This window comes from Oncorhynchus kisutch, linkage group LG14 (genome assembly GCF_002021735.2).
Source record: "Oncorhynchus kisutch isolate 150728-3 linkage group LG14, Okis_V2, whole genome shotgun sequence".
Classification (NCBI taxonomy): Eukaryota; Metazoa; Chordata; class Actinopteri; order Salmoniformes; family Salmonidae; genus Oncorhynchus; species Oncorhynchus kisutch.
This window is the reverse complement of record NC_034187.2, coordinates 64,071,416-64,084,071: the sequence shown is the minus strand read 5'-3', so window position 1 is coordinate 64,084,071 and position 12,656 is coordinate 64,071,416. Positions and strand designations below refer to the sequence as shown.

General features: G+C 44.1%; 1 protein-coding gene and 1 non-coding gene across 11 annotated transcripts; both read left to right on the top strand.

Annotated features, from left to right (window-relative positions):
- The first annotated feature begins 4,222 nt into the window (after positions 1–4,222).
- Positions 4,223–12,128, top strand: LOC109903502 (glucocorticoid modulatory element-binding protein 1). Of its 10 annotated transcripts, none has more exons than XM_020500264.2 (10): positions 4,223–4,679; positions 5,769–5,922; positions 6,146–6,201; positions 6,289–6,407; positions 6,738–6,841; positions 7,122–7,270; positions 7,610–7,750; positions 8,152–8,289; positions 9,026–9,163; positions 9,479–12,128. In XM_020500264.2, exons 2-10 carry the CDS (start codon positions 5,792–5,794, stop codon positions 10,447–10,449), a joined length of 1,947 nt encoding a protein of 648 aa, XP_020355853.1. In that variant the 5' UTR covers positions 4,223–4,679; positions 5,769–5,791; the 3' UTR covers positions 10,450–12,128. The 10 variants fall into 10 exon arrangements, with proteins under 10 accessions (XP_020355853.1, XP_020355852.1, XP_020355854.1 ...); XM_020500263.2 differs by having other exon boundaries at positions 5,766–5,922; XM_020500265.2 differs by having other exon boundaries at positions 4,664–4,936.
- On the top strand, positions 4,232–4,367 carry LOC116353520 (U11 spliceosomal RNA). Its single transcript, XR_004202954.1, has one exon. It is a non-coding gene; the product is annotated as a U11 spliceosomal RNA (small nuclear RNA).
- Positions 12,129–12,656: the final 528 nt, after the last annotated feature.

Here is a 12,656-nt window from a genome sequence, read left to right as displayed (position 1 = left end):
GATTTAAGTCAAAACTGTAAATTGTCCACTCAGCAACTCCAGTGGAGATTTGGCCATGTGTTTTAGGTTATTGTCCTGCTGAAACGTGAATTAATCTCCCAGTGTCTGGTGGAAAGCAGATGAAGCAAGTTTTCCTCTAGAATTTTGCCTGTGCTTAGCTCCATTATGTTTATTTTTATCCTGAAAAACTTCCTAGTCCTTAACGATTACAAGCATACCCATAACATGATGCAGCCACCACTATGCTTGAAAATATGGAGAGTGGTACACAGTAATGTGTTGTATTGGATTTTCCCCAAACATAACACTTTGTATTCAGGACAAAAAGTGAATTGCTTTGCCAATTTTTTTGCAGTTGTAAACTATAGAAAGCAGGTGCAGAAGGTGAGTTTAATGATAAGAAAGGCAGATAAACAAAACAGGAGACCTGTACTGAATGTGACCAAAACCAATACTCCTGATGACTAAGGCTACTGAGGGCTAAATAAAGGGAGATTAATCAAGGCGATGATGAGGTGCAGGTGTGCGTATTGATGGTTGCCAGGGCCAGTGGTCAGTATACCGGTGACGTCAAGCGCTAGAGCGGGGGAGTGGGAGTAGGCGTGACAGCAGTATTGCTTAAGTGCCTTGTCGCAAACAGGATGCATGTTTCGGAATATTTTTTATTCTGAACAGGCTTCCTTCTTTCACTCTAACAATTAATTTAGTATTGTGGAGTAACTACAATGTTGTAGATCCATCCTCAGTTTTCTCCTATCACAGCCATTAAACTCTGTAACTGTTTTAAAGTCACCATTGGCCTCATGGTGAAATCCCTGAGTGGTCTATTTCCTCTCTGGCAACTGAGTTAGGAAGGACGTCTGTATATTTCCACTTTGACATTATGGGGTATTGTGTGTAGGTCAGTGACAATTTTTTATTTATTTTTAATCCATTTTTAATAAATTGTGTATATAAACCTAGGTTACACTGCATTACACACTGCAATGCATAGGCTATCCCAATCATGAGGCCTGGCCTGCTCTGCTCATGCTGAGGTAAACCGTTTTGTGCTGCCTAACCAATGGATGTGCTGTGTACGGTGGCACTTCAGTAGGCGAGTCAAAAACTTCTTCTGAAAATATGTTTTTATATGTCAGAAAATGTAATATCTGTGTAAGCGGACTAGGTCTACTGATGTCCTGTTCAGTTTGAGAGAGAGAGAGAGCAAAGATGAGAAAGAGGACCAGAGGTAAGCTTGCTACTGCTATAATTGATTTGAGTAAAATATATATCTATTTGCCCATAACGAAGCTATTTATCACACTTATTGACCTCACAATAAGCAATATAACTTAATTTATATACTTCGAAGTGGCAGCTTTGAAAATGGACAGCACCTGGCTGCTGAAATTTGACGAATTGGAGAAGGTCTAATTCGGATAAACTGTCTTCCTTTTAATTTGACTTTAGGCTACCTAAAGCAAGAGGGCTTTCTTTGTCTTGGAGCCTATTTCTTCCTATTCAAGAAATAAGAGGTAGGCCTACCCTGTTTGACAGATGAAATGATAGTCTACTATCCATAGACTTTGTCAGCCAATTCCTTCCATCACCATGCACTCCTTAAATATCTCAGAGTCAGTGAAGGGCTTGGTGTGTTAAGTTTTTAAAAAAGAGCTCAAATTAAGGGGGTATGTGAGGGTGTGAGAGTATTGTGGCTCTCAAAAATGGACATGCATATATAAAGCAATCTATAATGACGCTTTAGTCGGCAATGATTTGTGCTAGAAACAAGCTGTAAAATGCCGGGAAAGACTCTGATGCATTTTGGGATTTATTTGTTCCCTTTTTGACATTCATAGGCTGCAGTACAACCAACTATAGCCGAGGAGACAAAACATGTGTCACACCCTGATCTGGTTCACCTGTCCTTGTGATTGTCCCCTCCCCCTCCAGGGGTCGCTTATTATCCCCGGTGTATATATCCCTGTGTTTCCTGTCTCTCTGTGCCAGTTTGTCTTGTTTGCCAAGTCAACCAGTGGTTTTCCTTGCGCCTATTTTCCCCCAGTCTCTGTTTGTTTCTAGTCCCCGTGGTTTTGACCCTTGTCTGTCTGACCACTCTGCCTGTTCCCTTGTAGTGTTTTGTACTCGGATCTCGAGACTGCCTATCGATCCGTTACTGTTTGGACTCTCACTTGGTTTATGAACACTCGCCTGTCTCAGACCTGCCTTTAAACTACATACTAAGTCAGTCAGGAGCAAACCAGGTAGCCTAAGAAGGAACGAAAATGAATTATTTAGGCTATATTATTATTATTTCAAGGCTATAGCCTGCCATTTAAGAAACAAATGGTGACTTATTTGTGACATGCTACAGGCTGGCAGGAGCAATCAGCATTTCAAAAACACATCAACAATAGCGCTTCAACAACATGCCTATAAATGTCGCATTTAGGCTGAATAAAAGGAAAATATGCCTTATTAAGCTACACAGTCATTCTACAGTGCATTGGAATTCACTTTCAGAAACACGAGTTTGGCCAGTCTTTGGTTTGAGGATCATGCGGTAAACTATGCATGCCTAGTTTGTTAATTTAGCCTAGCATATGCTCTTATATTCCCATGCCCTAATCACAGTAAACACGTATATTCTGTAACAACAATATCATTGAATAAAATAGAATACATTTGAAAATGATCATTTCCCCAAAAATATTTTTTATAAGTGCATATACACAAAGTACTGAGTAATGTGTCTGAATAATTATATAATTCTGATATTATGATTATTCTAATATTTCCGTTAATTTGTAACAAATTGGCAAAAAAAAAGTTTTTGCTTTGTCATTGTGGAGTATTGTGTATAGATTGATGAGGGGAAAAAACGATTTAATCTATTTTAAAATAAGGCTGGAACGTAACAAAATGTGTAAAAAGTCAAGGGGTCTGAATACTTTCCGTATGCACTGTAGGCCTACCTGATGATATGCGGCTGCTGTGTTAAAAAACAATTGTATTTTTCTCGAATTCTTTGATGATCTGAGACTTCAGTTGTAACTCCTTCTGTTGCACTCAATGTGTACAGTTGATAGACAACTTTAGCACTGTTCCAAACAAAGTACAGTCCTATTTTTAACAGTAGCCTGTAAAATCAAAACGTCTCCGGGGCTACGGCATACGCTCGATCACAGCATGCGCTCGCTCGTTGTCAGGTTCTGTTGTCGTATAAAAACTATTCTGCTTTTCTCCAGTTATGTAAAATGAGGTAGAAGTGCATGAATTGCGTGTATACAAATATTTTATTTATTTATCGGACACAAATAAGATAATAAATGTATGCAGTGCTTTTACTATAATGGGGATCTTATCACCCCTACCCTTGCCCGTGGTGATATGCGAATCCACAACCTTCTGGCTACTTTGTCATGTAACTACAAAACGAAGAACAGTTTCTTAGAACCGAATGTCTAGGGCTCTGGTCTGTACTATGAGTGAGGATAAACAGTAGGAATGTTATGTGCTATCCACTTTGTTTGAATGATTGTTTTTGGTATAGTGGAGGGACACTGTTTTTCTCTCCAGGTTTTAGGGGAGGTCGGGTAAACATATATTTGACTGAAGGAGGGCCATTCATTATTTCAGAGAGGTCCGATTGTTAGCAGAATTTACGCAGCAGGTTAGGATAATTAGGTTACGTTTATGAAAAGGGTTAGCTAAAATGCACGAAAAACAACAACTTTTGATGTTAATTTGACAAATGCTGGATACATTTTCGCGGCTAACCTAGCGTTACGTCCCAATAATCTCAAACTTCTCCTGAAGTGTGCACTTGTTCCCTTCATTAATTTGAAATGAAATTAATGGTATCTCGAAACGCTAGTACACAATCCAATATTGTTTGATTTGCAGGGAGTAGTTAAAGTGCACACACTTCTGGAGGACTGAGACACAATCCGGGAAGAGGTCGATTTGGAATACATTTACAAGGCGCTATCGTGGGGACCAATCAGAATCTAAAATGTTCAACCTATCTATCCCATGATGCTTTTCTGTATGGAAAGTCACGGATAAATGCATCTAATTCTATTTGATTCATCAATATTATTCGTTGTTTTGTCAACTAAAATATTATTTAAGTATTTTATACAACGGAAAATCACTAACAGAATAAAATACATTTAATGTTTTTACCTACCCTGACTGAAGTCCCTGTGTCCAAAGAACACATTGTAAAAACTGTCATTTCAACGTTAAAAAGGGCTTCTGCTATGTTTAGCACAGGAAGGGTGGGGATTCACCACTCTTCTTGCGGAATCGATATCAAGAGATTTCGGAAGCATAATTTTTACTGCCCGGAGCTGCGAATGATCGTGAATCTTTGCGCTCCAAAATTTTGTACAAAGATAACAACTATTTATCCAAATAAGCATTTATTCATTCTAGTGCGGCGCCCACAAAACAAAACATGCATTAACAAAAGCGGGTCATAATCCAATTATACTAATGCTGTGAAATAAGTGATGATTGCCGTCATAAAACATTTAACAGCGACTTGTCAACAGGCTTGTTTTTATTTTTGACCTATTTTTGAGGATGCAGCATGCGTGACTGTCGAGCTGCACTGCTATATGAGGAAGTGTGACTGCTCGAAGTGCGCATGCCCAGCAGCTTGTAGGGATGTGTTCGACTTCATAAAAACGGTAAGGGAAATCTAAACGATGGCTTTGTACTGTTAGGTGTATTCGGTTCATAAAGGCTAACTGATTTATATGTGAGGTAATGTCTATCTCTACGTAGATTTGGTCATTTTAAAGGGGTAACACCCCGTGCTCGCTCCGAATGGCGGGGCAACGCCGTCGCTGCGTTGTTGTTTGGTGTACGTGCTGCCGCACAGGGACGTAATTTTGAAGGGGAAAAGAAAAGTAGAACGGACGCACGCTATCGTCTGAAACAAGCGGTACGTAACCGCCGCCACGCTGTAAATCTCAAGGTGGCTAGTAACAGCCCGGCCACAGGTTGCGTGAGCGCCAAACCTCTGCCCAAAGTCCATTACTTTAGTTAGCTTAGCCATCTTGCTAGCTACAAGCCGCCACCTTGCTAGCAAGATAGCCGGATTAGTACAATGCATGGGCGTAGGCCGTTCAGCTATACAGATCAGCGGGGAAGGCTATTCGGGCAAATGGCGCTTTAGCAGCTAGTTAGCTATGTTCCACTTGGTCTCCTGACTAACTAGTGCACTGCACTGCCCATACCCACAGAAACGTTTCGAGGAGAAAAACTGAGTACAAACTTGCTGTACATTACTTTTAACTAGTACGTTAGCTAGCTAACGCAACGTTTCTGTGGATATGGGCAATGTAGTGCACTAGTTACAGCCAGGATACCAGGTGTAACGATAGCTAGCTACTAGTTAAACGTTATACAAAGCAAGTTTTCAGTCAGGTTTTTCTCCTCGCCTTTTAAATGTGTAGGTACCAAGTAGGAAAGATAGCTAGCTAGTAACCGTGGCTTTCATTGAGCCCCATGCAGTGCCACCCTTTCTAACTATGACAGAATAACCGAATAACACTTTGGATGTTTGAATTAAACCATACAGCCATTGGCTGAAACTGAGAGGCAACTGAACTGAATCTGTTTATGGGCATGGTCTGCCCTGAGAGCATCTTATCCATATTTTACCTTGTCCTATCTGTCCTCCCATATGTGAGTAGTCTTTCACACACACATTCTTCTAATCTTCCCTATTTGTCACCATTTTGCTCTTCATCCCTATCTGGGGCTTTCAGTAGGTTACACTGGGAGAGGAGTCAGGATGGCACAAACCGAGGTGACGACAGTCTCCATGGGGGACTTGATGGTGATGAGGGCTGCTGAGGAAGATGATGGTGATGACAATGAAAGCAAGACACAGGTCATCCTCCAGCTACAACCAATCACAGCAAGGTAGGTACACACTGATGTTTACTTGAGCCTGATTGGGGGGGGGGGGGGGGGGGGGGGGGAAGAGGACAAGACTAGTGTAACAGAGTTGGTTCGGTGAACCACGCTCCCCAAGCTGATTGCCTAGGCTTTAGGTTAGTGAGCTAACACCGTCTTGTGGCAAGCAGATCCTGCTATGTTTTGTAGCCAAAGTTTTAATTAGTTTTGTATTCACTTTCCCTTGCAGTATGGATGAGTCGGGAGAGGCAGACACAGCTGTTGTGGCTGTGGAGTCACACCCAGGTAAGTAACACACAGACACACACCCACAGTCCCACACAAACAAAGCATATCATAAAACATGTGCACGTGTGTGTGTTCCTTGAGAAGAAACAACAGTTGACGGGGAGGACGTAGAGTTGGGCTATCCCATCACATGTGGAGAGTGTAAAGCTGTGCTACTGGTCAAGAAGTTTGTCTGTCCTGGAATAAACGTAAAATGTGTCAAGGTTAGTATTGTCATGGTCACTGTATTCTCTACAGAAATCATAAAGCTTTTCAAATGCTAGTGTGCAGAGAAGGAACAGCTCAGACTGCCAGCTTTGGTATACTTTTTAAGAGTTTTAGTCCTGTTTGTACATTGTCAACAAGAGATTGTGAGAATGTCACATCATACCGTTTGCCTCAACAATGCCTTTGACACCAGTTGAAGGTTTCTCATTGGCCAGTTGTTTCTTTGCTGTCTCCTTTATGATAAGGTGGTATAGGTATCTGTTTTGTCATCCCAGTGAACAGATGGTTCCTTTCTAAACTCTACCTATAATGTCTGCACCATACAGTATGAAGACCAGCTGATCAGTCCCAAGCAGTTTGTCCACATGTCTGGGAAGGCTACACTGAAAGACTGGAAGAGAGCTATCCGGATGGGCGGGGTCATGCTCAGGTGAGAAGTAGAGTCGACCGGTCCCACATCAACCCCTAGCCTCTAGCCCCTACGCACTTGTGGAGAGATCATTAGATAGGCATTTTGCCTATCTCTTAGGCATCAGAGGTAGGTAGTCAAGAAGTTAGAGAGGTGGGCCAGAAACCGGAGGGTTGCAAGTTAGGAGCCCAGGTCTGAGGGGAAAATCAACCCAAGGTGATTGATGCACATGGTGTGTCCCTTCCTGCTCTCTTTCCTCACTCTTAACCTTTTATCTTTTATCTAATCATCTCTCCTTCAGGAAGATGATGGACTCGGGGCAGCTAGACTTCTATGAACACAACACTCTGTGCACCAACACGTGTCGTAGCACCAAGTTTGACCTGCTGATCAACAACACGCGCTTCCCCCCTGACGGCAGCGGCCTCACCACACCCACCTCCTCACAAGGTGAGACCAGACACGCCCCTCCCCGGGGTCTGTTAAGAGCTCAGGTTGTCTGTGGCAAAACTATTTAAAAGTTTGTCAGTTATTTTTTTGTCTGGCAGTTATTTTTGGTAAATAACCTTTTAATCCTATTTTCTCCCATTTACCTCCTTTTGAATTTGTGATATTCTAAGTCATGTCAATTAACTTTACATTTTCATTGGTATATATATAAACACACACACGTTTGGAATGCGTTATCAGTCAATAAGCATGCAGGACCTGAACCATCTGTTTTATGTTGTGTATTGAACATTGTAAGTAGTGGAGCTAACCATGTCTCTCCCCTTTTTGGACATGTAGCCCAGGTGGTGATTGGTAATGGTGGCCAGGTTGCCATGACAACAGAGGAGAGGTCAGAGGTTCTGACCGGAACAGTGGATTGGAGTTCTGGGGCCGTAGCAGTGGAGACAACAGAGAAGAAGGAAACCAGTGAGATATCAGGTGAGTTCTTCACCTAAACAGTTCCCACTCGTGACTGTTTACTGTATTTATACTCTCAACTCTGAAGTCAAATAGTTGTCTGGGCATTGGTCTTGTATTAATCTTAGCTTCATACCTGGGTCAAATGCACTATGTCAAGTACTTGCTGTTGAGTGCGATTGGTTTAGCTCGCTCAGTAAAAATGAATCCAATAGAATAATCCCCAAAGTGCAAACTCCACCGACCCTACATGCCGGTCAAGCTAAACCAACCACATCTCAAGTATGTGACATGTATTTGACTAGGTCCGCTTGGCATGCAACTGGATGAATTCTTCCTCACCTCTCTCACATAACTGTGACTCAAATTGCATATATCCTACTTTGAATTTGAACTCTGCTGTGTCCTTCATCTTCCGCCAGAGGAGACGTTGAACTTCTGGAGAGGCATAGCTGATGTAGGCCTGATGGGGGAGGTGGTGGACAACATCAGGACAGAGCTGCTGGAGATGCTGAGAGGAGTGCAGTTACGCAGCGAGCAGGCTGCCATGCAGGACGCTGGTAGGTACTGGCACATAGGACACAGGAGATCGGGTACAGGGTACAGGTCATGGATGCTGAGAAGAGTGCAGCTACACAGCAAGCAGGCTGCCATGCAAGACACAGGTGTGGGTACTGGTACCTAGTCCTAGGACAGAGGGGATAGGGTACAGTCAATTCTAAGGGTATATGCATGGTTCCACACAGGTGTGGGTACTGGTACCTAGTCCTAGGACAGAGGGGATAGGGTACAGGTCAATTCTAAGGGTATATGCATGGTGCCACACAGGTGTGGGTACTGGTACCTAGTCCTAGGACAGAGGGGATTGGGTACAGGTCAATTCTAAGGGTATATGCATGGTGCCACACAGGTGTGGGTACTGGTACCTAGTCCTAGGACAGAGGGGATAGGGTACAGGTCAATTCTAAGGGTATATGCATGGTGCCACACAGGTGTGGGTACTGGTACCTAGTCCTAGGACAGAGGGGATAGGGTACAGGTCAATTCTAAGGGTATATGCATGGTGCCACACAGGTGCAATGTTGGTTTCCGTTGATCAAGTCAGGGGATGAAATAAAATGAGAAGTAATGTCGACTTCTCAGGAGGAACATAAGGAAAATACTAGATTATGGGGGCAACCAAGAAATAAGGTACATATGTCTTGTTGAAACACATTTAATGTCTTTGATTAATTGTTTGACTGATGGATGTGTTATTATTGACCATGTGATTGATTACCCACTGATGGACCTCAGATTCCTGTCTGGTAGAGGTGGCAGTGTTGAGTAACCTGGCCCAGGTGTTTGGCCTGCTGGACTCGGTCAAACACATCCTGAGCGTAAGGAGAGAACAGACTGACCCTGGAGAGGAGGAGGTCCTTAGCACACTGACCAGTGAGTAATGATCAATTCAGTTTTCAATTCAGTAACTTCAGGCAAAGGTACGTAGCCTATGATGTTTTGGAGAATTTAACTTTTAGTCATTTAATGTGAATGGTCGGGAACAACAAATGTAATTGAAAGGGAAAGTCAGTTGTACAACTGAATGCATTCAACTGAAATGTATATTCTGCATTTAAGTCTACATTTAATTGCAAAGATACACCTGTATTGGATATGACCTCAAACTAAAACTATTCACTTGCTAATTGACACGGTTGATTACTGTAGAGCACCATCTGAGTCTGACCTCTGACCTGATCTCCACAGACCTGGAGATGCAGCTGGAGGAACAGAGACGACAGCAGCACGTCAGGGCTCAGCCCTGCCACCCTCAGCCCCTCAACAACATCAGCCACACCCCAGGAGGGAAACCCACCAAGCCCAAGGCCAAACGCCCCCGTCTGCAGCGGCCAGCCTCCACCACCACCCTCACCTCCTCCCCCTCCCAGCCCCAGACAGCCACCCTGCAGCCCCAGCAGTTCACTATCCTCTCCCCCATTTCATTCTCCTCCATGGGCCAGCCCTTCTCCCTGTCAGGCCTCCCAATGGCCACGCTGGGTCAACAGAACAACACGGTAACCCTTCACACTCTGCCCGCCGGCTCTCAGACCTTCACCCGATACATCACCACCATGGTGGGGGCCGACGGCAAGACGGAGACCCTGACGCTGCACCCTTCCCAGGGGCTGACGCTAGTGGGCACCACCCTCCAGGACCCCAGTCAGCTGGGAGGAACCATGATGAGTCCCGTGGAGTTGGTCCAACTCACCCAGGGAGGGGTGACCGACGGTGGGGAGATGATGGTGGAACAGCCCATGGGCCAGGTTGTGGAGATGGGCATGGTACAGGAGGGATTGGTGGAGGGGGTTGAGGACAAGAGCCAGGCACACACCACCGTGATTGAGATCGACCCCGCGCCGGGAGACCATGACCAGACCATGGGGGCGGTGATGGAGTTACAGCTGGCCCAAGAAGGAGAGGCTGAGGCTGGGGAGGAGGACTCTGCCGTAGTGGTCCATGCTGGGATGGAGGTGACCATGGTCTCGGAGGGGCATGAGGGGGAGGGAGGGGAGGAGATGGTGATGCAGGGGGAGTCGGAAGATGCCCAGGGGGAGGTGCTTGAGGCTGGGCAGCAGAGCCAGGTAGAGGGGGTACAGCTGGATGCTAATGGGCAGATCTCAGGCCTAAGGATAATGGTGATCGAGGAGGAGACTCAGGAAGAGGACAAGGACAAATAATCCAGCTCAGCTCTGCAGACAAAGACAATACCCTCTCCTCCCCCTGGAGCCATGTCCGACAGTAGGAATGGGACTAGCCTGTTCCCAGATCTGTTTGTGCTGTCTTGCCATCTTGCTGTGACGATTATCGTAGGAGCTGGCAAGATGGCACAAAAAGATCTGGGACCAGAGTAGGGATGGACTCATGGACAGAACATAAAAGAGAATACGCAGGCAGACTTGTGGTGTAATCAAGTGTGTGGAGTGTAGACAGAAAGCTGCCAAAGACCTAGCCTTTTTAGAGTAGCTGTGGTCCTTAGCAGCTAGGCCAAGGTGTCCCTTATTTTCATTGTTGTTTCCTTAGTTTTTATTAAAACAAAATGACAACATAGCCAGGCACCGTATCTTATATTGTTTGTTTTTGTTACGCATTTGTATGACTTCAACTTGAAGAAGACACCCAAATACAATTTTCAGAAAAGGTCCCAGGTTATTGGCTTGAGATTGGTATGAATAACAGTCTGGTGTTGTATTCAAGGTGTGTTACCCTTTTGGTGTGTGTGGAGCTAGAGGTCTACTGTGGGATGATAGCAACAGTTCTAAAACAAAGTCTGCTCTATGTTACACATTTCTTTCAAAAATAGAATGCATACCACTTTCTCTGCAGCTTTTGGGATGAAGTCTTTTCTGCAGTGTTTGTCAAACAAAACAAAGATAGTATCTTGTTGAGCTCACCATTGTCAGATCGAAGCTTTTTTGGGCATTTTCTTTGCTGGATTTGCATTATATTTCACCCTGATTCTCTGTATGGTGACAAATGCAGTAGATGTATTGTATATGCAAGCTCCATAGAGAACAACACATTTGCATTTTTTCTCCCTCTAGGATATTTAGCATGTGGTTATTTTAGCAACAAGGTTTTGTATAGATAGAAATGGACCCAAAGTTAAAGTATGACCAAGATGGTTATGTAAGTCAAATAATAATGACAGGGAGTCGTATGTCAGGCTGAACAAAAGGCTGTAACACTTTAGGAAGAAAGTATACACACGCTTTCATAACATCTTTTATGAAACCTTTCATAACCATTCACTAGCCTACGGGATATTGTTGCACTTGCTTTGTCCAGGGGTCCTAAGCCCAGTTACATGGTCTGTAACCTGAGTGAATGGGTGCATTTATGTGACAAATCAGCGTTTGAGGCGGCAGGTAGGTCAGTAACAGAAAGGACGCTGGTTCAAATCCCTGAGCCGACTAGGTGAAAAATCTGTCGATTTGCCGTTGAGCAAGGCACTTAACCATAATTACTCCTGTAAGTCGCTCTGGATAAGAGCGTCTGCTAAATGACTGAAATGTTAATGTAATAGTACCTATATTAGTGTTGCAGTATCATTCATAATAACATTCATAACACATTTATTCAACATCAGCCTCATGTACACCCCCTTCAAGCAAAGTGTTACCCAAACCGCTGCCCGGCCTAGAACAAATAAAAGATCTTACTCAGTTTATTTTACTCATAATAACAGACACAGAAGTGCAGTGCTGAGACCAAAATGAATAAATCCATTCAATTATTTTGGTCAATGAATGTGAACAAAGTTGCAGGGTACATTTTAAGTTATCTGTAATGACCTGTTCTGTATTTCCATAATTACTTTGTAATGTGTTTTAATATTATTAAAAGAAATCAATTGGTGGTGGTTTGGTTTGGTGGTTGGGAGTGCATTAGTCATGTTCTGTGGAGGAGATCCAAAGGAGGAGATGGAGACGGCTGGATCGGCCACACCCTCTAAAAGCCCCCTTCCAACAGCACCAGGCAAGCTCTATCCTGGAACCCGCTAGGCTCCTCAAACTGAACTCTGGACCTCAAAGCCAGTTCCACTGTGTTTTTTAATTGTTCCCCTATAATCAGGGACTGATTTATACCTGGGACACACCACCTCTCAAACTTTTACAGATGCACAATTGAGAGTATTCTGTCGGGCTGTGTCACAGCCTGGTATGGCAACTGCACTGCCCACAACTGCAAGGCTCTCCAGAGGGTGGTGAGTTCTGCACAACGCATCAACGGGGGCAAACTACCTGCCCTCCAGGACACCTACAGCACCCGATGTCACAGGATGGCCTAAAAGGTCATCAAGGATAACAACCACCCGAGCCACTACCTGTTCACCCTGCTATCAACCAGAAGGTGAGGTCAGTACAGGTGCATCAAAGCTGGGACC